This window comes from Rhinopithecus bieti, unplaced genomic scaffold, assembly GCF_001698545.2.
Source record: "Rhinopithecus bieti isolate Rb0 unplaced genomic scaffold, ASM169854v2 scaffold_56806, whole genome shotgun sequence".
Lineage (NCBI taxonomy): Eukaryota > Metazoa > Chordata > Mammalia > Primates > Cercopithecidae > Rhinopithecus > Rhinopithecus bieti.
In genome coordinates, this window is record NW_016823424.1 from 2,067,142 (window position 1) to 2,091,100 (window position 23,959).

At 49.9% G+C, this 23,959-nt stretch overlaps 1 protein-coding gene across 5 annotated transcripts in view; it reads left to right on the forward strand.

Moving 5' to 3' along the window:
* Window positions 1-316: 316 nt before the first annotated feature.
* The window catches only part of GALNT6 (polypeptide N-acetylgalactosaminyltransferase 6), a 40,177-nt gene continuing 16,534 nt past the window's right edge, over window positions 317-23,959 (forward strand). For 2 of the 5 annotated variants that reach the window (XM_017861523.1, XM_017861528.1), the window contains exons 1-4: window positions 317-666; window positions 9,190-9,280; window positions 12,879-13,472; window positions 15,701-15,873. In XM_017861523.1, coding sequence (XP_017717012.1) covers window positions 12,982-13,472; window positions 15,701-15,873 — 664 coding nt within the window. In that variant the 5' untranslated portion in view covers window positions 317-666; window positions 9,190-9,280; window positions 12,879-12,981. Of the gene's footprint in view, window positions 667-1,071; window positions 1,186-1,326; window positions 1,415-9,189; window positions 9,281-12,878; window positions 13,473-15,700; window positions 15,874-23,959 lie in introns of all 5 variants that reach the window. The other 3 variants (XM_017861524.1, XM_017861525.1, XM_017861527.1) reach the window with 3 other exon arrangements.

The window sequence follows — 23,959 nt, forward strand, 5'->3', positions numbered from 1 at the left end:
CTGACTGGCGCTGCTGGTGGGCGGGGTCCCACTTTGAGAAACACCCTCTGCTGTGTGAGCAGCTGCCTCCCCGGTATATTCGGAATAATCATAGTAGTTATTAAAGTTTGCTGGGGCTGGGATTCACCTGATGCCTGGCACTTGGAGCCCTTGGCACAGTTCATGGCACACGGAATAGGAGCTCTTGTTGGATGCAGCGCAAATGAGAAGCAAGCCTGGGGCAGGACCCCGGGGCCCATGGCCGCCCAGCTGCGTTTTCCCCTCCTGGGCAGGCCTCCGGGCTCCGAGCGCTCCGGGCGGGCGCGCAGCACATTCCGGTTCCATGCACGCGCCGCCCGCAGCTCTGCTAATGCCTGTCGTCTTTGGGGTGACTTGGACCCTCCAATCTTTTTCCGTGCTGAAAGCCTAGCCGCAGAGACCGCACCCCCGGGGCGGGCTGAGACGCAGAGAAGCCGGGGCGCTCCTCTGCCCGTCCGCCGGGAGTTCCCGGGCCCGTAGCACGCTGGGGACACGGCGGGACCCGCTGCACCTGGCCCGGGAGGGGCGGGGCGGGCGCGTTCGGGCAGCTGGGGGAGGTCCCGCACCGGCCCCACCCTCCCGGCCGTCCGGTGGGGAAACCCGGGAGCGGCTCCGCGGCGCGGCTGCGGCTCTGCCTCGGCGCGACAGGTAAGCGGCAGAAGGAGCCCGCGACCCTCTCCCCGGGAGGGTTCCTCTGAGTTTTCCGATTGCTCGGACTTCCCTCCGGCGGAGCTCGCTTCTGCCGAGTCCTCGCTCTCACCTCCTCCTCCGCCAGCCTTCGCCTCTTCCTCTTCCTCCTCACCACCCCAGACAGTAAAATGAAGGGGCTGGGCCAGGCTGGTCCCTCCTGCCTTCGCTCTCTGCCGGTTGCGGTGGCCTCTAGCTCCTCCCTCGGTAGGACCCCCCTCCACCTTGGCGCTTACGAGATGAATGAGGAGCCCAGGCCTCTGGAACTTGGAGGGGTGAGAGGGGGACAAGCCAGAGCCAGGGCTCCACACCCTCTTCCCCTCACCCATCCACGCCCTGCATTCCTTCTGTGCCCCGTCTCCCCAGATCGGGCCACCCCATGTGCTTTGGTACGGCAACTCTTCCAGAGAGGTTTCCTCCTGCCCTGCCACGTTGCGCCTGAGCAGAAGGGGACAGCGAGGAGAAGCCTCGCTGGTGGAGGTCGGTCTGATCCTTGCTTGGTTGATTCCCTCCCAAGCCTGGGGGCTTTTGGGGGTGGGGAGGGATCTGCCTTCTACTACGGGGAAATGGAATCTGTTGGGTGTTCATGACTGACTGTCAGCGACTTCCCTATTTCCTCAGTTGTTCAGATTCCCAGGCTGACAAAAAGGAGAAACAGCTTTTACTTGCACTCAGGGCCAATCATCGCAGACCCAGACCTCTGCAGAGGGTAGGATGGGGCTCTTCTGTGTAAGGGGGTGGGGGGTGGTCAGTTTGCCAGCAAAGCTTACAACAGACCCCTTCTAACAGCCGACAACCCATTGCAGCACTCTCAGAAAGGGTGTTAACTCTATGCTCTGAGCTGGCCCCCAGGCCCACACACAATTTACAGGCACTGGGTGAGGTTCATGGTTCTGGACGCACCAAAGAGCCTCGAGGACTTTTGTTCCTTTTACCAGAGATGTGTGTGCACCACACAGGACCTATTCTCCGCTCCAGACAGATGAGCTGTCTCCCTTCCCATTAGGAAAGGTTAAGAAGGATGAGACAGGCAAATTTATGTGATGACCAAAACCAGGTCAGGTGAGGGGTTTGAAATATGCTTTGGTTCCAGCCATGTGTGGTGGCTCATGCCTGTAATCCCAGCACTTTGAGAGGCTGAGGCGGGTGGATCACCTGAGGTCAGGAGTTCATAGAACAGCCTGGCCAACACGGCAAAACCCCATCTCCACAAAAAATACAAAAAATTAGCCGGGTGTGGTGGCAGGTGCCTGTAATTCCAGCTACTTGGGAGGCTGAGGCAGGAGAATTGCTTGAACCTGGGAGGGGGAGGTTGCAGTGAGCCGAGATCACCCCATTGCATTCCAGCCTGGGCAACAACAGCAAAGCTCTGTCTAAAATAAAAGAGAGAGAGAGAGAGAGAGAGATGCTTTGATTCCAATTGCCTAGCAGGAGCCAGTAGCATTGCAGGCATTTCCCTAGCTCCAGTTCCTTAATGGTGCCAGGCACTTTAGGAACCCAGAGGTAATCAGAGAAAGCTTCTTCCAGGGGCACCAGGGCAGAGAGCAGGACAGGACCCTCAAAAGAAAGAGGGAAGTGTGCAGGAGACTGGGCTGCTCAAGATGACCTCACCTCAGTAATGCTGCCCACAGTCCTACAGTGGGCAGAACAGCTGACTCCTACCCGTAGCAGCATGGAAGAGCTCAGGGCAGAGAAGGGGAGGCCCTGATGTGTGTCAGGTGCCCTGTGAGGTCAGAAACATATTAGCCCAAGTTCAGCTGGAAGAAGTGGGGACAGGAAATATGAGCATGAACTTAGTCTATGCAACCATTGCCTCGAACAGACCTCAGGACCAGAAGGAGCAGCTAACCCTAAGGCTGAGGGCCTCTCAGAGCAGGGAGGCAGTGAGTATCATAGGGGTAGGCAGCTGACTCAGCCCTGTCACTAACTTCGATGCATAACCTTAGCCAAACACATAAACACTCCCTGGGTGGGGAGCAAATGAGAAGGTGTATATGAAATGTTTTGGCAAAGCTCCAAGCACCAGTCAAATGCAAGATAATGTGATGTCATAGTTAAGAGAGAGGGCTTTGGGGATGCATAGGCCTGAACGCAAATTCTGCCTCTGCTAAGTTTCTAGCTGTGTGACCTTGGTCAAGTTACTTCACCTCCCTGTGCTTCAGTTTCCTTCTGTGTAAAACAGAGAAGATAACTAACTTGATTTGATATGGTAAGCAGTAATATTTAAAAGGGTGATGGTATTCTCCTTAGCATCTTCTGGCTCCCACGGATATGTTCCAACATCTCCAGTCCTGGAAATGATGCTGAAGACCAGGTTGGGTGTGTCCATGCCATAGGTTGGGTGAACTCGGCTCTTTACACAGCCCTCTGCCCATTTCTGGGAAAGCCCAAATGTTCATTCTCATTTGATAGGGACGAGACTGAGGATTTGAATAAGCAGGAGGTTAAGTGCAGGGCAGTGCCTGCCTCTGTGTCGAGCTCAATGCTGTAATTGTGCTGTGTAAAAGGCCTGTGTGGTGAACAAGGGTGAGCTCACTCCAGGGAGCAGAAGGACTGTTAGAAGACTTTTGTGGCACCTGACAGCCCTGTGGGGTCCACTTATTCTCTTGTACCCTGAACAACCTGGTCCTAAGGCCTAGGTAGAGATTTGAAGGAAGAAAGCAACCCAGTCCTCAGCTCTGCATATAATAGAGAATGAAGGACAGACTAGCAAAATAGCATTGCCATACATCTCAAGGCAGAGGGGTGCGACAGGAATTAGAAGGCCAGGTAGATTGGCCAGGAAGAACATTCTGGAGACAGAAGTTTGGGGACCAAGACTCAAGGATTGGGAAGGAGAAGGAAAACAGGATCCAGGTGGTCTAGCATCTGGGCCTGTTGGTTCTCCCTTCTCCATGATATTTAGTGGGGAAGTCTCCCAAAAGGAAAGCTCGGGTAGTAGAGAAACTTGGGAACAAATAACACCTAGAAACTGAGGCAGCAAGATGCCCCTTAGTCGAGGAAGCCCTCTTGAAAGAGGGAAGTCTCTGGTAAGAATCTGAAAGAAAAGAAATACGGCTTGCTTAGCAAGAATATAAGGAAAAGGCTTTGAGGAGGAAAAGATAGCCAGTGAGTGCCAAGCATCTGGCTGGGCTTGAGGGTGAACAGCAAACAGGAAGCAACCCGGCCAGGCCCTCTGTGTTTCTGCCACAGTCAAACAGTACTCAAGGAATATGAATACGGCTGTCCTGATTGTGAAAGAGAGAGAGGGGCCTCAGGCAAAGGAGGCTGGCAGCAGCTCCTGCTGATCCTCCAGATGCTGGTTGATAAAGACGCAATTTCAAATGAAGGTTTTGAAAGAAAGGATGGTGAGGAACCAGGAGGCAGGGAATGAATCAGCAGGACTTGGGAGCGGGTGTGGGGTGAACCTGAAATTGAGACAGGATTAAAAAGGACATGTCTGAAGACTGGGACAAGGGCTGGCTTGTTTCAAGGACTTCTATGCTTCTGGCAGCAATGGGGAAATTGGGAAGCCCGGCTAGCATAGGAGGCTGGGCACAGACCCTGAGCCCAGGGGATGGTACATTGAGTAGCCAGTGGCCCCAGGTAAAAGTTCTGCAGCCAAGAGCAGACTGGGGGGTGAGGAGAGAAGGAAAAATTCAGTTCTAGTCTCTCCCATTAACCCCCCTTCCCAATCTGAAGACTGGCCCAAGAGGCCTTTGGAAATACCCCTCCTGTCTTCCACCCTTCTCATCACTTCCCTGTCTCTTCTCTGTCCTTTCCCCCAACTGCCCCCCTCAAGCCCAGTCTGGTTGTCACCAAGGCTCCTAGGTGATTAGAGAATCCCACCTTGTCCCCACCTGGAACCCTCCTTCCTTCACTTTTGCACTCCTAGGGATGAACCGTTGCATGCCCCTGTACCACCTGGCAGGGCCTACAGGGTCTCCAGTGAAAAACCTGTGGACTGTTGAACCTCCTGTTTGATGGCATATTATTTTGATTTTTGGTGACTTTTTCTTGGAATAAGTCAACAAATATTAACCGAGAGCCTACCACATGCCAAGCACTGCTCTAGGTATACAGTGGTGAGCAAAGTTGGGTTGAGTTTTTCAATACAAAATCCACGTTTGGGTAATTTAAGTTTAAAATATCATGCAAACAGGCTGGGTGCATTGGCTCACACCCGTAATCCTAGCAGTTTGGGAGGCCAAGGCAGACAGATCACTTGAGGTCAGGGGTTCAAGACTAGCCTGGCCAACATGGCGAAACACTGTCTCTACTAAAAAACATACAAAAATTAGGCCTGAAGTGGTGGCGGGTGCCTGTAATCCCAACTACTGGGGAGGCTGAGGGATGAGAATTGCTTGAACCCGGTCAGGCGCGGTGGCTCAAGCCTGTAATCCCAGCACTTTGGGAGGCCGAGGCGGGCAGATCACGAGGTCAGGAGATCGAGACCATCCTGGCTAACACGGTGAAACCCCGTCTCTACTAAAAAATACAAAAAAAAACTAGCCGGGCGAGGTGGCAGGCGCCTGTAGTCCCAGCTACTCCGGAGTCTGAGGCAGGAGAATGGCGTAAACCCGGGAGGCGGAAGCTTGCAGTGAGCCGAGATCGCGCCACTGCACTCCAGCCTGGGCAACAGAGTGAGACTCTGTCTCAAAAAAAGAAAAAAAAAAGGCCGGTGGCTCAAGCCTGTAGTCCCAGCACTTTGTTTGGGAGGCCGAGGCGGGCGGATCACAAGGTCAGGAGATCAAGACCATCCTGGCTAACATGGTGAAACCCCGTCTCTACTAAAAAATACAAAAAACTAGCCGGGCCAGATGGCGGGCGCCTGTAGTCCCAGCTACTCGGGAGGCTGAGGCAGGAGAATGGCGTAAATCCGGGAGGCGGAGCTTGCAGTGAGCTGAGATCCGGCCACTGCACTCCAGCCTGGGCGACAGAGCGAGACTCCGTCTCAAAAAAAAAAAAAAAAAAAAAAAAAAAAATTATGCAAACATAAAATGAACCTTGAGATGTGGGGGGAACTTGATAGACTAGCTACAGAAATAATTTCCAGTGTATCTTCCTGGGAAAATAAGCCACCACAGTATTGCAACTCGAGTCTTGGGGAAAAGCTGAAGTGTCTTGAAGGTGTTAATTATGGGGAAAAGTAAAAACCTCCCACATTCTGTGATCAAAGGGTCGGGGTGGGAGGAGGGCTTTGGAGGAGATAATTTGCTCTTCTCTTCACAGCATGAGTAGAGAGGACTTGAGATGAGTGCTGTGTTTGATGGAGAGAAAGTGCTTATGAGGAAGAAAGGACAGTCATTTGGCCAAACAGCCTCTCAGCCCCATTTCCCCCACCAGTAGCGTGAAATTGACCTGCCCCCTCCCCAATATGATGTCTAGCTCCACACACGTGTGCCCCTGGTAAGAAGGTGACAGTCATCACTTTCCAAAGAAACTTGTGATTGAGCCCTCCTCTGAGTAACTTGAGCAAATATCCCTGTGGTGAGGACTGCTTGCTTCCTGCTGCCACGTCTAAGGAGGTGACCAGCTCAGCTGATAAAGAGAAAGAAACATTGTTACAAAGAGGCCACCTGGCTAGCTAGGGTGTGTTCTGGATGGCTGACTCTGACATTCACAAAAGCTAAGACTTTGCCTGGGACTTCCAGTTTCCGTATCTTTAAAGCATTTGAGTGGGAGGAGGGCAAATGCCAGCAAGGGGATCAAAGGGTAGAGTCGGTGAGGCTCAGAGAGGACAGGCCTGGTCCCCAAATTCCCTACTCAACCTCCAAGGGTACGAGTGTGGTAAACAGAGTAGTGGTCTAGGAGTTGGGAGATCGGGTTCTACTCCTGGGAGCCACTAGCCGTGTGTTGGTAGAGAAGTCACCCAACCACTCTGGCCTCGCTGATGATAAAATGAGGGTGTTCGACTCACAGACAGACCTAGTCAAAACAGCAACCAAATGTGTAATGGCAGAATATCCTGTAACTCAAGTACTTCTTGCAGTAAGTGCATTCAGAACATCATTTAGTGAAACCAGTGCTCCACATTTAACCCATCCAGCCTCATCTCATTTAACAAGAGTTTGTGGAACTAGCCAGGCCTGATGGCACGGACCTCTGTAGTCCCAGCTACTCAGGAGGCTGAGATAGGAGGATTGCTTGAGCCTGGGAGGTTGAGGCTGCAGAAAGCTGTGTTCATGCCACTACACTTCAGCCTGGGTGACAGAGTGAGACACTGTCTCCAAAAAAAAAAAAGAACAGTTTATGGAACACCTGCTATGTGTAAAACTTGTGCTAGACTTTGCAGGTGATAAAAAGTTGAAAACAGCATGGCCTCTCTGGTCCCGGAGTCCATAAACACATGGTGGGCTGTGATGAGACTGGAGTACAAATAAAAATTGGGTGCTAAGGGGCAAAGCAGGGAAGAGATGAATTCTGCTGGAAGATCTGAGAAGGCTTTTTGGAGCGGGGCTAGAATATAAACTGCAAGGTTTGGACTGTGTCGCTGGCTTTCAAACTTCTATGACTGGACCAAAGTGAGAAATACACTTTACAGCAAGACCTGGTACTTGTGTATATGTGACAGAGCATCCCAAAAATCTTAGGGCAGTTTTATAATTTAACCATATTACAAGCGTAAATTCTACAAACCATAAAAAACTATCATTTGAAAACTGAACCATTTAAACTTTCTTTGTCTTTAGATGTATGAATTTTAAATAGCAAATTTATCATTTAAATTTTGTATCAGGCAGTGTGTATCTTTAATAGACTGAAACAAACATTAAAATAAAAGTTTTCTTTTCAGGCTGGACGTGATGGCTCATACCTGTAATCCCAGTACTTTGGGAGGTCGAGGCAGGAAGATTGCTTCTGCCTAGGAGTTGAAGACCAACCTGGGCAGCATAGTGGGACCCCATCTCTACAAAAAACATAAAAATTAGCCAGTCATGGTGACACGCACCTATGGTCCCAGCTACTCCAGAGGCTGAGGTAGGAGGATCCTTTGAGCCCAGGAGGTCGAGGCTGCAGTGAGCTGAGATTGCGCCACTGCACTCCAGCCTGAGGAACAGAGTGAGACCCTGTCTCCAAAAAAAAAACAAAGAAAGCAAAAGAAAAAATGAATACTTGCCTGTGTTACATGTGATACGTGATGCACTTTGATATTTTCTTTTTCATTCTATTCTGGGTTTTTAAAATTTCTTTATTTCTATTTTTTGAGACAGGGTCTTGCTCTATTGCCCAGGTTGGAGTGCAGTGGCACGATCATAACTCACTATAGCCTCAACCTCCTGGGCTCAAACGATCCTCCAGCATCAGCCTCCCAAGTAGCTGGGATTATAGGCGTGTGCCACCATACCCGGCTAACTGGTCTCTTTTTGCTAACTGGTCTTTTATTTTATTTATTTATTTATTTGAGACAGAGTCTTGTTCTGACTGGAGTACAGTGGTGCGATTTCTGCTCATTGCAACCTCCGCCCCCAGGTTCAAGCGATTCTCTTGCCTCAGCCTCCTGAGTAGTTGGGATTACAGGCACCTGCCACCATGCCTGGCTAATTTTTGTATTTTTAGTAGAGATGGGGTTTCACCATGTTGGCCAGGTTGGTCTGGAACTCCTGGACTAAAGTGATCTGCCCACTTTGGCCACCCAAAGTGCTGGGATTTCAGGTGTGAGCCACTGTGCCTAGTCCTAACTGGTCTTTTAAAGAATTTTTTGAATGCTGATTTGCAACACTCTGAATTTATTTTATAATATCACAGTGGATTGTAATCAGCAGTTTGATACAAGCTGGGCTGGGTAAAGCCTCAGTTCCTTACACCAATGAGAGAAGGTAAGTTTGTGTTCTGGCCGGTGGGGCCAGGGAAGCAAATCCCATTTGTTCAATCTAGGCAGGCTTTTCAGAGAGGATTTCTGGCATCATCTCGGGATCAAAGCCAAGGATGGTCTGAGGAGTTGCAGGCCCAAAGGTAGCTGGAGGAAACAGACTTGGGAAGAAATGCTGAGCCACAGCGAGAGGGAAGTGAGTGGATGGGGGCTGCGGGCACACTTGCCAGGAAAGCAGGAGGCCAGGTGTGGGAGCCCAAAGGTGAGGGAGATACACAAGACACCGGGGTAGATCTCGTGAAGCTCTGTACTTGAAAGAATAGCAAAGAATAGCAGCTCTTCTTTCTCCAAGGCTGGCGGAGGGGCGACCTCCAGGACCTTGCTAACCATACTTCTGGGAATCGTCTCCTACACAGGGAGCAAAAATCCTTAACCCCAAAGTCCTGTGGCTTGCACTAGATTCTGTGTCTCTTCTAAGGGACTCTTTCCTGTTGCCCTCATGCTAAGCAAACAAACTAGGGAACGAGTGCCTCACCACCAAGTCTAATCCCAGGTGTCTCATTTCAGTTCAGGATGTGGTTAGTACCTTGAGGAACTGCAGGTTTCAGAGAGAGAGCTTCAAGCAGCCAGATGGGATCGAGAGATTAGATGCCTAGGAAGAGCTCAATTTAACCCTAGATTTCTTTCTCCAGGGAAAATAAAAGAAGCAAAGACAGACCCTGCTGCGAGGGACCACGAGGCAGTGCCAGGATAAAGAAGCTGGAGTAACCTGGGTGATTCTGAGTGAGTCAGTTAGGAGGCCTTCCTGGAGGGGGTGAATCTTGAGCGCTGGCAACAGCTAGTAACTACAATGTTACCACGCCTTTGTTTCTAACTGTGCTCCCTCTTTCTTGCTGGAGTGGGAAGGTAGATGGAAAGTAGCAGGAAAAGATGCAGCCTGCAGGGACGGTTCAAAGCTGTCATGGCCAACACTCCCCCATTCTGTAGGCCTCTGTGTGGGCTTAGCCAGGGCAGTTCCAGAACGGATGAGGCGTCTAGCTCAAGTGAATCCCCTGTGCTAGCCCCAGCATAGCTCAACCTCTGTGACAAGAAACTCCTGCTGCACTGAATCCCCATTTCCTCCCCAAAGCCTTCTTCGAGCCCACAGGGAACTCCACCTCTCTCAGCTTAGCACTTACTATCTGTGCTAGTCTGCTTTAATTTTATTCATTTTTGAATGAGAAATATAGTCAGGGTTCAAAGTACAAAAGAGTATTCAGTGAAAGGTCCTTTTCCTGCTCCTGAATCCCCCCAGACAGGTGCTTCCTTCGCCTGGTCAGTGCTGCCAGTTCGCGTTCTCCAACAAGATTTTCAAATCCCTTGGGAAAAGGAATTGAGCCTTTGTGTCCCTCTGTGTACCAGATGGGGTAAACTGTCCAACCCCATCACCCAAGGGGGTCTTCCTAGCACCACACCCTCCCTCTTCCATCCACACTGCTACTAACTCTCCTGGGTCAGACTCCAAATGGGTCATCCAGCTGCCAAGCAGGTCCCTTTCCAAGATACCCTCCACCGCTGTCATATTGCTCTTCCTGTAATGCTGGGCTCCCAGCTTAACGCTTTATTACTCCCCATGCCTTGGGTCAAGGGCAAATGCTCCTCAGCATGATGAACAAGGCCCTTAGGACTTGGTTTCAGCCACCTCTGCAGGCCTGATTTCCGCTACTCCTGCCATACCAGACTGCTTACAGTTCTGTGACTGGCTCTGCTGTCTCCCACCTCTAGATCTTTGCAGGTACTGTGCCTTCTGCCTGAAATGTGCTCACCTCGCCTCGCTGACTCCTACTCGCCGGTTAGTGCTCGGCCCAAGTTTCTGCCCCCGTGAGATTTGTTCACAGATGTTGCCCTCCCCCATTTGCTGTGTTTCCTGCATGCCGTCTCCTTCAGCACTCAAGGGTACCTCTTTCATTCTGCTTCTCGCAGGGTAATCTCTGTTTAAAATCTGATGCCCCCAATTGACTATAGGATCCTTGAGGGCTGGCCTTGCACTTCTCTGTGTCCCCTGCCTCTTGCAGAGTACCTATAGAGGCAGTTATTCAGTAAATACTGGTGGAATAAACAAATCTCTCCTATCTCCTAGACATTAGTTAATATAAAATAGATGCTCCAAGAGATTTCTTTTGTTTGATTTTTGACAGTGCTGCTGAATCTGATGTTATAAAAGAAGCCACATTTCTACCTCAGTCCAGAGTGAATCCAGCTCTCCACCTGAGATCCTGATGGCCAAATACTCCCAAGGTCTCAGACACCAGGCCTCTCCACAGGCGGGAGCTTGTGCACTTAAACAATAGGCATTAAATAGTTCAACCAGAGTTATTTTTAAGCAAAACATGCAGGGAGTAATGAACGTGGCTTTGGCCAAGGGCCAGTAACTGCTGGGAAGCGAAGCAGGGATTTATTATAATAATAGAAATAAATGATACCATTTATTGAGGGCTTAGTATGACAGGTGCTCTGCCAAGCATTTTACCTACATTATCTGATTTAATCCTCCCACAACCCTATGAGTTAGGTATTAGTTGCCCCCACTTTATAGATGAGGAAACTGAGGTTTAGAGGGATTAAGTGAATCACCCAAGGGTCACACAGCTGCTAATGATCAAAACTAACACTTTGTGGGAACTTACCATGTGCAGAGACTGCAAAGCTTTGTCCATGAGTTCTGCGGGGAAGGAACATAATCCTTATAACAACCCTAGGCGGTAGGCGCTACTACTAGAAGAGGAAGAACTGGAATTTGTGCCCAGGTCCCTTGCCACCAACGTCCAGTGCTTAACCAGTGAGCTTATGTGTCTAGAACTCTGCACAGAAAGTTCTGCAAGCATTCATCCTCTAGGGCGTAGATCCACATGCCTGGGGGTGGAGGCTGGTGAACGCCCATGCCCAGCCCTGCCCGGAATGTGTTGTCGTGAAATCTTAGGTTTCTGTTAAATTCTTTTTTATTAAATATGAGTAGATACAGATAACTTTTATTTATTTTCTTAGAGACAGAATCTCTCTGTCACCCATGCTGAAGAGCAGTGGTGCGATTATAGCTCATTGCAGCCTTAACCTGCTGGGCTCCAGCAGTCCTCCTGCTTCAGCCTCCCAAGCAGCTAGGACTACAGTGTGCACCACTACACCTCGCTCATTTTTAAAATTTTTAGTTGAAATGGGCTCTCAATACGTTGAGCAGACTGGTCTTGAACTCCTAGGCCCAAGCGATCCTCCCACCTCAGCCTCCCAAAGTGAAATGGGATTATACCATGCTCGGCCAATAAATATTTATAAAATATGTATAGGGTATAAAGAATTACAATCCACCAGCAGCCACCATACACTTCCAGAAAAAAACACTTTGAAGTCACCTGTTACCCATCTCTAATCCTGTACCTTTTTCTTCATCTTCAGAAATTGGTTATATCATTTCTTTCACTTTCTTTTTTTCAGGGGGGAACGGAGTCTTGCTCTGTTGCCCAAGCTAGAGTGCAGTGGCGTGATCCCAGTCTACTGCAACTTCTGCCTCCTGGGTTCAAGTGATTCTCCTGCCTCAGCCTCCCTAGTAGCTGGGATTACAGGCATGCGTTACCACACCCCGGCTAATTTTTGCATTTTTAGTAGAGACGGGGTTTCATCATGTTGGCCAGGCTGGTCTTCTTTAGCTTTCTTTATAGCTTTATCACATATTTGTATTCATGAACAAGATATTGTTTAATTTTAGCATGTTTTTACATTTTCTATAAGTGGAATCATACTGTATGTATCATTTTGTCGCTTGCTTTTTTCACCCAACAACACATCCACATTGTTGCATGGAGAAGTGGTTCATTCTTGGTCATCACTGTAGAGCACTGCATGGTATGGGTATTTTGCACTTTATTTATTCATTCTGCTGGTGGACTTAAAGGTTTTACCAGTCTGTTGCCATTTTAGTCAGTGTTGGCTTAAATGTTCTTGTACATACCTCTTGGTTTGCATGTACCAGAGTTTGTCTGGGATATGAAACAAGGAGTGGAATTGCTGGCCCAGGCTGTGTTCATTTTAAATTTTTCTTGATAGTACCAAGTTGTTTCCCAAAGCGGTTATAATGATTACATCTCATGAGTTTAACAATTAAATCTCATGTAGCGTTTCAGTGTTCCAGTGACTCTAGATCCATGCATGTTAGGATCTTAGGGCAGGAAAGAAACACTGCCTCCAGTCTTCTCATTTTAGGGATGAAGGAAATGCAGACACGGGAAAGTTGTGGCCAGTAAGGTGATGCCACCACTCAGCAACAGAGCCTGGCCTCGAACCCCAAATGCCTGACTCCCTCCTTACTCTGTCTTGACTCACTTCTCTCTCTCGTCCCCTCCTTTCTCAGGCTGAGGCCCCAGCTTGTGGCTACCACAACGTATCAAGCTATTTCCAGGGTTGGGCTCAGGACTCGGAGCTGACGCAGCTGGGGTCCCTCTTGGTTCTGGAGGATGAGGCTCCTCCGCAGACACCACACGCCCCTGCGCCTGGCCATAGTGGGTTGCGCCTTTGTGTTCTTCCTCTTCCTCCTGCATAGGGACGTGAGCAACAGGGCGGAGGCCACAGAGAAGCCGTGGCTGAAGTCCCTGGTGAGCCGGAAGGATCACGTCCTGGACCTCATGCTGGAGGCCATGAACAACCTTAGAGATTCAATGCCCAAGCTCCAAATCAGGGCTCCAGAAGCCCAGCCGGCTCTGTTCTTCATCAACCAGTCCTGCCTCCCTGGGTTCTACACCCCAGCTGAACTAAAGCCCTTCTGGGAACGGCCACCACAGGATCCCAATGCCCCTGGGGCAGATGGAAAAGCATTTCAGAAGAGCAAGTGGACCCCCCTAGAGACCCAGGAAAAGGAAGAAGGCTATAAGAAGCACTGCTTCAATGCCTTTGCCAGCGACCGGATCTCCCTGCAGAGGTCCCTAGGGCCAGACACCCGACCACCTGAGTAAGTAGCGCCCAGAGTCCTTGTGGGGAGACCAGGGCTTTGCTAAAGATGTGACTGGTATGGCCAGGGCCACAGGTCAAGGGCCAGAGAAAGAGTCGAAGGGAATTTTATAATATGAGCAAGGATCTCCTCTGTGCCTCACTTCTTTCCCAGAACAACTATGCTGATCCCAGGGGTTGTGGTTCAAGGGTATTATGGTCAGGCCAGAGGTCCAAGGAGACCTGTGAGAGTGAAATGCAATTATGAAAGTGAGATAATGAAGAAGAAGGAACTCAGCCTGGCACTAGGACCTGACCTGGGGTGACTGGGAAGACCTGATACCAAGCAGTGGCTTCAGTAGCTTTCTCCTCTACTGAGGCCTGCCCCAGAGATTGTGGGACTCGAATGCTGAGCTGTTTGGAGCAGGGGCATTTCTTTTTTTTTTTTTTTTTTTTTTTTTTGAGACGGAGTCTCGCTCTGTTGCCCAGGCTGGAGTGCAGTGGCCGGATCTCAGCTCACTGCAAGCTCTGCCTCCCGGGTTTATGCCATTCTCCTGCCTCAGCCTCCTGAGTAGCTGGGACTACAGGCGCCTGCCACCTCTCCCGGTTAGTTTTTTGTATTTTTTAGTAGAGACGGGGTTTCACCGCGTTAGCCAGGATGGTCTCGATCTCCTGACCTCGTGATCCGCCCGTCTCAGCCTCCCAAAGTGCTGGGATTACAGGCTTGAGCCACCGCGCCCGGCCAAGGGGCATTTCTTAACAGCAGCCCTGGTGGTCAGGAATATCCTGACACCTGGTTTCCTCCAGTGAAGGTCCGCAAGGCCGCGAATTGATTCCAACCTTTAAGTTGTTTATAGCCTCAATCTTGCACAATGAGATATCACGTAGATCTTTGAGTAGCAGCCCCCTCCCTCTAACGCCCCCATGGCTGCATTCCCATGATCCTCAAGTTAAAGACAGTGTGTCTTCCCCACTTAGCCTTTGTCTTTTCCAGCTCAAGTGTTATACCCTATTTGGCCTTCTCTCAAATGGCAGCCCTCATCCCCAGATTCATGAGTCTTTAGGGCTGTGAACCTGAGGTTCTTGAGACTTGAGCCAAGTATTATAGTCCTAGAACAAGGAGCCACTTGAAGCTATCAGGAATTCCTCAGCAGAGAAGGGCACTGGGGCCAGATGCAGTGGCTCATGCCTATAATCCCAGCACTATGGAAGGCGAAGGCAGGCGGATCACTTGAGGCCAGGAGTTCAAGACCAGCCTGGCCAACATGGTGAAAGCCTGTCTCTACTAAAAATACAAAAAAGTTAGCCCGGCATGGTAGTGGGTGCCTGTAATCCCAGCTACTTGGGAGGCTAAAGGACGAGAATTGCTTGAACCTGGGAGGTGGAGGTTGCAGGGAGCTAAGATCATACCACTGCACTCCAGCCTGGGCGACAGAACAAGACTCTGACTCAAAAAAGAGAGAGAGAAGAGCACTGGGTGTGACAGCAGCCAGTGGAGGAAGCTGGGGAATCTCTCTGGAGGGTCCCCAAGAAATCCTCTGACCAGCAGAGGAGGTCAAGGAAAGGGTGTGAGGTCACATGATTCCTTGAGATCCAGGATTCACACCTTCCCACCCCCACCCTGAGATGGAGTGTCAAGAAGGTAGCAGCGTGGCCAAGTGCCACAGAGTGGCTGGAGAGGATAAGGATGGAAGAAAGGTCTCAGGAAATTGACTGTTTGTGATAGTGGTGTCAGATCACAGGGAGTTAATGAGAAAATGGATTAGAGAGGAACTGTACGCTGTAAAGGGAAGAGGCCTTTCTTCTCATTGAGTATGGAAATCATAGTCACTTTTCTCAGATGTCAAATTTGGCCTTTATTACCTACCCCTCTGGGACCTCTGCATTGGATTACATTTTATGCAGTTCACGTATTATGGAGGAAGAGAGCCATCCCTGGAAACTCCTAGCCTGAGAGCAGACAGCCGATGAGGGAAGAGGGTGGAGGAGCCTCAGCATCACAGCTGGGGCACTGAGCCAGCTCTGTGGGGATGGATTTTGGAGTGGTTTGGCTAGAACCTGTGCAGAGGCTCAGGGTGGGTGGCAGATAGCGGGGGAGACAGGAACAGGGAGCAGCTGTTTCCACCTGCTACAGAGAATGTAGGTTTAGAGGAGTGGAGGATGGTTTGGGGGAATCTCTGGACGGGGCGCTCCCCACACCTGGCACTCCCAGGGACCAGGAGAACTTTGTCCATACTTTCATACTTCCAGGTGTGTAGACCAGAAGTTCCGGCGCTGCCCCCCACTGGCCACCACCAGCGTCATCATTGTGTTCCACAATGAGGCCTGGTCCACGCTGCTGCGAACAGTGTACAGCGTCCTACACACCACCCCTGCCATCTTGCTCAAAGAGATCATATTGGTGGATGATGCCAGCACTGAGGGTGAGGCTGGAGGGGCCCAGAGGAGGGGGCCGGGGTCTCCCCTGGGCACTCAAAGGAGGAGGGCAGGTCCCTTCAAGGGAGCAGGCACCACCTCAGAGCCTGTTGCCTGGCGTTACAGCTCATCTTAAAGGCCAGAAGCAGGAAGAAGTCAGGTAGGGGCAGGTAGACCATGCTTCCTTCACACCTCAGCAAAAGAGCTCCAAGAGCTTTTCAGCTCTGGCTTCAAGACTCCCTCCCTGAACACTGCCAAGGCCAACCCTAACTCAGAAATGCTGGGAGAGCCAGGGCAGAGGGTAGGGACAGGGCTTCGCCTCTGTTTCCTACCTGCTGGGCCACTCTTCTGCTCTTGAAGACTCCCCAACCAGCCCTTTTTGCCATAGCTGTTGATAGATAAGTGGGGTTGCTCACGAAACTTCCAGTCTTCAATTCCACAAACATCTACTGAGTACTGTGTGCCTGGCTCTGACCCAGGCAGAGGGGATGCCATGACAAAGGAGACAGACCTTGCCCTGAAATACTAAAAGCCCCTATAGGTCAGAAGCCTCTTTTTTTTTTTTTTTTTTTGAGATGGAGTTTCGCTCTTGTTGCCCAGGCTGCAGTGCAGTGGTGCGATCTCGGCTCACCACAACCTCCGCCTCCCAGGTTCAAGCGATTCTCCTGCCTCAGCCTCCTGAGTAGCTGGGATTACAGGCATGCGCCCAGGCTGGAGTGCAGTGGCCGGATCTCAGCTCACTGCAAGCTCCGCCTCCCAGGTTCACGCCATTCTCCTGTCTCAGCCTCCCGAGTAGCTGGGACTACAGGCGCCCGCCTCGTCGCCCGGCTAGTTTTTTGTATTTTTTAGTAGAGACGGGGTTTCACCGTATTAGCCAGGATGGTCTAGATCTCCTGACCTCGTGATCCGCCCGTCTCGGCCTCCCAAAGTGCTGGGATTACAGGCTTGAGCCACCGCGCCCAGCCTAATTTTGTATTTTTAATAGAGATGGGGTTTCTCCATGTTGGTCAGGTTGGTCTTGAACTCCCGAACTCAGGTGATCTGCCTGCCTCAGCCTCCCAAAGTGCTGAGATTATAGGCGTGAGCCACCGTGCCCAGCCAGAAGCCTCTTACAACACTAGCCACAGTGCTGTGGCAGTGATGCACCTGTAACAGGTGTGAAAAGGCATGGACTGCAGAGTCCAACACCCAGGAATTCAAATCCCAGCTCTGACCCTTCTTAGTTCTGTGACCTTGGACAAGCATTTGATCTCCCTGAACCTGTTTCCTCTTCAAAAAATGGGGGCAGACCGGGCATGGTGGCTCAAACCTGTAATTTCAGCACTTTGGGAGGCTGAAGCGGGCAGATCACTTGAGGTCAGGAGTTTGAGACCAGCCTGGCCAACATGGTGAAACCCCAAAATACAAAAAATAATTAGCTGGGTGTGGTGGTGTGCACCTGTAGTCCCAGCTACTTGGGAGGCTGAGGCATGAGAATCACCTGAACCCAGGAGGTGTAGGCTGCAGTGAGCCAAGATGGCACTACTGCTTTCCTACCTGAGCGACAGAGTGAGACTCCATCTCAAAAAAACAAAACAAAAAAAGGGCTGGGCGTAGTGGTCCACGTCTGTAATCCTAGCACTCTGGGAGGCCGAGGTGGGCAGATTGCTTAAGGTCAGGAGTTCGAGACAGCCTGGCCAACATGGTGAAACCCCGTGTCTACTAAAAATACAAAAATTAGCCAGGTGTGGCAGTGCAAGCCTGTAATCCCAACTACTCGGGAGGCTGAGGCAGGAGAATCGCTTGAACCCAGGAGGAGGCAGAGGTTGCAGTGAACCGAGAGCGAGACTCCGTCTCAAAAAAAAAAAAAAGAGCGGTTGAGTCCCTTACACGGTGGGGGAGGGATCTGAGATAGGTCATAAATGAGATTCATGTGCCACAGAATGGCTGGCACCAAGTAAGAGTGTCACAAGCATGCGTTCCATTTTATTCATGGTACAGGAGCAATGCACCATGGAGTATGTAGCCAGGAGGTGCCATTTCTGCCTGGTGTGGCTAGGGCTGGTCTGAGTGGAGGCCAGATTGGAGCTGGGCCTTAAAGGATGAGTGTCTAGGAGAGAAGAGTGGATGAAGGGCATTCCCGCAAGAGAGTGGCATAAGCACAGTCTTAGAGACATGAATGTGTTTGTTAAAGAGATCTGGTGTGGCTGAAGCTTACGTTTGTTATAGGAAATGAGACTTAAAAGATGTTAAATTGGCCAGGGACAGTGGCTCACCCCTGTAATCCCAGCACTTTGGGAGGCCGAGGCGGGTGGATCACTTGAGCCCAGGAGTTCGAGACAGCCTGGGCAACATGTCAAGACCTTGTCTCTATAAAAATTACAAAAAGGCTGGGCGCGGTGGCTCAAGCCTGTAATCCCTGCACTTTGGGAGGCCGAGGCGGGCAGATCACGAGGTCAGGAGATCGAGACCATCCTGGCTAACACAGTGAAACCCCGTCTCTACTAAAAAATACAAAAAACTAGCCGGGTGAGGTGGCGGGCGCCTGTAGTCCCAGCTACTCGGGAGGCTGAGGCAGGAGAATGGCGTAAACCCGGGAGGCGGAGCTTGCAGTGAGCTGAGATCCGGCCACTGCACTCCAGCCTGGGCGACAGAGCGAGACTCCGTCTCAAAAAAAAAAATTACAAAAATTAGCCGAGCATGGTGGCATGTGCCTTTAGTCCCAGCTACTTGGGAGGCTGAGACAGAGCACGACCCTGTCTCAAAAAAAAAAAAAGTTGAATTGACATTCATGTCATGCTAAAAGCATTTATTTAGAAAGTAACAAGGAGTCGTTGAAAGTGTTTCATCTGCATTGTGACCCCGTTTCAGAAGGATGTCAGCTTTGGAGGAGGATAATCGGCAGGAAGAGAGGCAGAGGACTCAGAGTCTGAAGAGGAAGTTCTTACACTCACTTGAGAGTAGGAAATGATGGGGCCGGAACTAGGAAGGGCTGTGGGACTGAGGCACCATTAGGCTGAGACTCTCCAGAAGCTGAGTCCTCCTTGCAGGAGGCATGTGGTATCTGGGGCTCTCCCAGGTTGACCTCCTGTGCTCAAACTCCCAATAGTGAGGGCAGAAACTGACTCCACACTTTCCAGTGTAAGTGCTAGGGCCACTCCAGTAGAGCTGCTTCCTGTCCTTGTCCTCCCCTAGCCTCCCTCCTGCCTGTAGGTTAGGGGTGTTGCTGAAAAGAGGACTAGGGCTGTGGAAGGCAGTGGAAGGGCTGAGTGTGAGCCCTGTTGAGTTCATTTCTTCAGGGAGCTCACATCTTCCCAGGGAAGACAGATACTTGGCAGCACTTATAAAGCAAGGCCAGACCAGCCCGGGCAACATAACAAAATCCCATCTCTATAAAAATGAAAAATTAGCAGGCATGGTGGTATATGCCTGTGGTCCCAGCTACTTGGGAGTCTGAGGTGGGAAGATCACTTGAGCCCAGGAAGTCAAGGCTGCAGTGAGCTGTGATTGCACCATTGCACTCCAGCATGGATGACAGAGTGAGACCTTGTCTCTAAAAGAGATACAAATAAAATGAAATAGGCCAAGCACAGTAGCTCATGCCTATAATCCCAGAACTTTGGGAGGCCGTGGCAGGAGGATTGCTTGAGACCAGGAGTTCAAGACCAGCCTGGACAATGTAGCAAGACCCCATCTCTACAAAAAATAGAAAAGTTAGCTGGGCACAGTGGCATGTGCCTGTGGTGCCAGCTACATGGAAGGCTGAGGTGGAAGGATTGCTTGAGCCCAGGAGTTTGAGACTGCAGTGAACCTTGACTACACCACTGCACTCCAGCCTAGGCAACAGAGTGAGACCCAGTCTCTAAAAAAAAGTAATAAATAAATCAAGGCAAGCAAGTATCAGGGATGCAATGACAGGGTTTGGTGGATAAGGAATGTATAGATTAGGCTTCTGGAAAGGGAAGGGTGAAGAGTTTGGCAGAGATGGGAGGAGCTTGGCAGTGGTCTCTAGGGAATCTTTGTAGCAATGGAAAGGTTGTATGGAATGGAAGCAAGCATATTAGTGGTCCTTCCTCTCAAACTGGGTTCTTTCGTTATCTTTCTCCTCCTAACCCTATGCTACCCATCCTTTGGAAGCTCTTTCACCTGAATCCCTTGTACTAGAGTGTATTAGTCCATTCTCACACTGCTATAAGAACATACCCAAGGCTGGGCGCGGTGGCTCAAGCCTGTAATCCCAGCACTTTGGGAGGCCGAGACGGGCGGATCACGAGGTCGGGAGATCGAGATCATCCTGGCTAACATGGTGAAACCCCATCTCTACTAAAAAATACAAAAAACTAGCCGGGCGCGGTGGCGGGCGCCTGTAGTCCCAGCTACTCAGGAGGCTGAGGCAGGAGAATGGCATAAACCCGGGAGGCAGAGCTTGCAGTGAGCTGAGATCCGGCCACTGCACTCCAGTCTGGGGGCAGAGCGAGACTCCGTCTCAAAAAAAAAAAAAAGAACATACCCAAGACTGGGTAATTTATAAAGGAAAGAGGTTTAATTAACTCACAGTTCTGCAGGGCTGGGGAGACCTCAGGAAACTTATAATCATGGCAGAAGGGGAAGCAAACATGTCCTTTTCATGAGGCATCAGGAGAGAGAAGAGTGAGAGCCAAGCAAAAGAGGAAGCCCTTTATAAAACCATCAGATCTCGTGAAAACTTACTATCACAAGGATAGCATGGTGGAAACTGCCCCATGAATCAATTATCTCCCACTGGGTCCCTTCTATCACATGTGGGGATTACGGGATCTACAATTCAAGATGAGATTTGGGTGGGGACACAGCCAGACCATATCATTTCACCAGTAGCCCCTCCCAAATCTCATGTCCTCACATTTCAAAACACAATCATGCCTTTCCAGCAGTCACCCCAAAGTCTTAGCTCATTCCAGCATTAACCCAAAAGTCCAAGTCCAAAGTCTCATCTGAGACAAGACAAGTCCCTTTCCCTATGAGCCTGTAAAATCGAAAGCAAGTTAGTCACTTCCTAGATACAATGGAAGCACAGGCATTGTGTAAATACAACCATTTGAAATGGGAGAAATTGGCCAGAACTAAGGGGCTACAGGCCCCATGCAAGTCCAAAATCCAGTAGGGCACTCATTAAGCCTTAAAGTTCCAAAGTGATCTCCTTTGACTTCGTGTCTCACATCCAGGTCACACTGATGCAAGAGGTGGGTTCCCATAGCCTTGGGCATGGGGGTTCTAAACTGTTAACTTACCACCCCAAATTTTGTGAGTCCATGAGCTACAAATGCCCAGGTAGGCAACTTGTCTGACTAGCTAGACAAGTGACATAATGCCAGGCTGGCACAGGCAGCATCTAACAGGCAGAGCAGCCTGTGTCCAGTAGGGCAGAGTTGGCAGTAGCCCCAGTAGCCCCTCCAGAGCGCCTGCCCCTAGCAGACCACCATACACAATGTCCACCTTCTCTCTGGCTGTCCTGGACTTGTTGCCCTGTATTCTAAGGCCGATTCTCTCCTAAGGCCAATTTCAGCATCTCTAAATCATCTGCATGGTCAGGGCACACTGGCTCACACCTGTAAGCCCAGCACTTTGGGAGGCTGAGGTGGGAAAGTCACTTGAGCCCAGGAGTTCAAGACCAGCCTGGGCAATGTAGTAAGACCCTGTCTCTACAAAAAAATAAAAAATTAGCTGGGCATGGTGGTATGTGCCTGTGGTCCCAGCTAGTCGAGAGGCTGAGGTGGGAGGCTCACCTGAACTCAGGAGGTTGAGGTTGTGGTGAGCCCTGATCATGTCACTGTACTCAGTATGGGTGACAGAGTGACACTCTGTCTCAAAAACAGAAACAAAACAATCACCTGCCTGAAAAACCTAAGCTAGTTATTCTTGTTTTTCTGGGTCCTGGCATCCTTTGAGAATCTGTTAAAATCCCTAGAATAGTGCACCACTGCCCACAACAATATGCAACAGCAACATTTTTGCATTTAATTCCAGGGAATTTGTGGACCCTAAAATAAACAACCCTACCCAGAGGGCTTTCAGACGCTAGAGATACTTTAAGCAACATTCAGTTCAGTGAGGAAAGGAGAAAAAAAAAAAAAACTCAGATCCATGGTCAGAAATCTCTGCCAGCCACAGTGGGATAAAATTTCCTACACGTTTGACTCTTTGATCAGATTAACCAGCTCTCATTACACACACACACACACAAACAGGACTGTCTCTGCCGAAATACAATGTCCCCTCTCTCTGTCCTCCACTCCAAGCACCCAGCAGCAGCCCTATGAGAATGAGTCTAAGGGCATTTGATACTATGGGGGAGGAGACCCGGTGCTAAGCTGGGGGGCTTTTTCTTCCCCACCTCTGAGTCAGAACCAGGGCACAGACCTCATTCCTGAGTGGCTAAGTCAGCAGCCAGGGTTTCCTCCCTGTCTGGCACACTCCACCAGCTTACCTAAATTAGAGGGAAAAAAAGAAAAGAATGCAGGGCAACGGGCTAGTGAGTGAGTAATTAGGGAGCTCTTTTCGCCAGGAAAGGCTACTCTTAGTACAGGGAGCAGCCAACACAGAGGCCTGAGGCTTGACTTGTTAATGAGGCAAAAAGAAGGCAGTGTGGCTTAAACACAGTAAGCCAGGGAGCAGAAAGAGCACTGGTGGAGTGGATGTAAGGAGTCGGGCCCATGACTCATGCCTGTAATTCCAGCACTTTGAGAGGCTGAGGCAGGCAAATCACTTGATGTCAGGAGTTTGAGACCAGCCTGGCCAACATGAGGAAACCCCCTCTCTACTAAAATACAAAATCAGCCAGGCATGGTGGTGGGCACCTGTAATCCCAGCTACTCAGAAGGCTGAGGCAGGAGAATTGCTTGAACCCGGGAGGCGGAGGTTGCAGTGAGCTGAGGTCACACCATTGTGCTCCAGCCTGGGCAACAAGAGCAAAACTCCATCTCAAATAATAATAATAATAATAAAGGCTAGCAGGACCAAATTGTGAGAACTCTGTAAGCCACGGGCAGTGTTTGGATTTTTCATGTGTGTGTATGTAGTAAAAGGTACATGACATAAAATGTATCATGTTCACTGTTTGAGTCCAGTTTATTGATTTTAAATGCATTCACGTTATTGTGCAACCATCACCACTACCCATCCCCAGAACTTTTTTTTTCCTTTTTTAATGAGATGGGGACTCACCATGTTGACCAGGCATGTCTTGAACTCCCAGCCTCCCAAAGTGCTAGGATTACAAGCGTGAATCACGACACCCAGCTCAGAACTTGTTTTTTGTCATCCCAAACTGAAACTCTGTACCTATTAAACATGAATTCTCCACACTGCCCTCCCAGCAACCCCTGGCAACCACCATTCTATTTTCTATCTCTATGGATTTGATTATCATAAGTGGAATCATACAGTATTTGTCCTTTTGTTACTGGCTTATTTCACTTAGCATAATGCCTTCAAGATTCATCCATGTTGTGACATCTGTCAGAATTTACTTTATTTTTTATTTTTTTGAGATGGAGTTTCACTCTTGTTGCCCAGGCTGGAGTGCAATGGTGCAATCTCAGCTCACCGCAACCTCCACCTCCTGGGTTCAGGCAATTCTCCTGCCTCAGTCTCCCAAGCAGCTGGGATTACAGGTGTGTGCCGGCTCATTTTGAATTTTTAGTAGAGACGGGGTTTATCCATGTTGGCCAGGCTGGTCTCGAGCTCCCAACCTCAGGTGATCCACCCACCTTGGCCTCCCAAAGTGCTGAGATTACAGTCGTGAGCCACCAAGCCCGGCCCAGAATTTACTTTTGAAGGCTGAATAATATTCTGTTGTATGTATACATCACATTTTGTTTGTCCATTCATTCGCTGATGGACACTGAGGCTGTTTCCGCCTTTGGCTATCGTGACTAATGCTGCTGTGAACATTGGTGTGCAAATATCCAAGCCCCTGCTTTCAGTTCTTCAGGGTGTATGTCCAAAAGTGGAACTGCTGGATCATATGGTAGTTCTATCTTTAGTTTTTTTTTAGGAACCATCATACCTTTCCGTAAGGAAACACCATGGATTTGTTTTTAAGTACAATTTGAAGCCGCTGTAGTGACATGATCT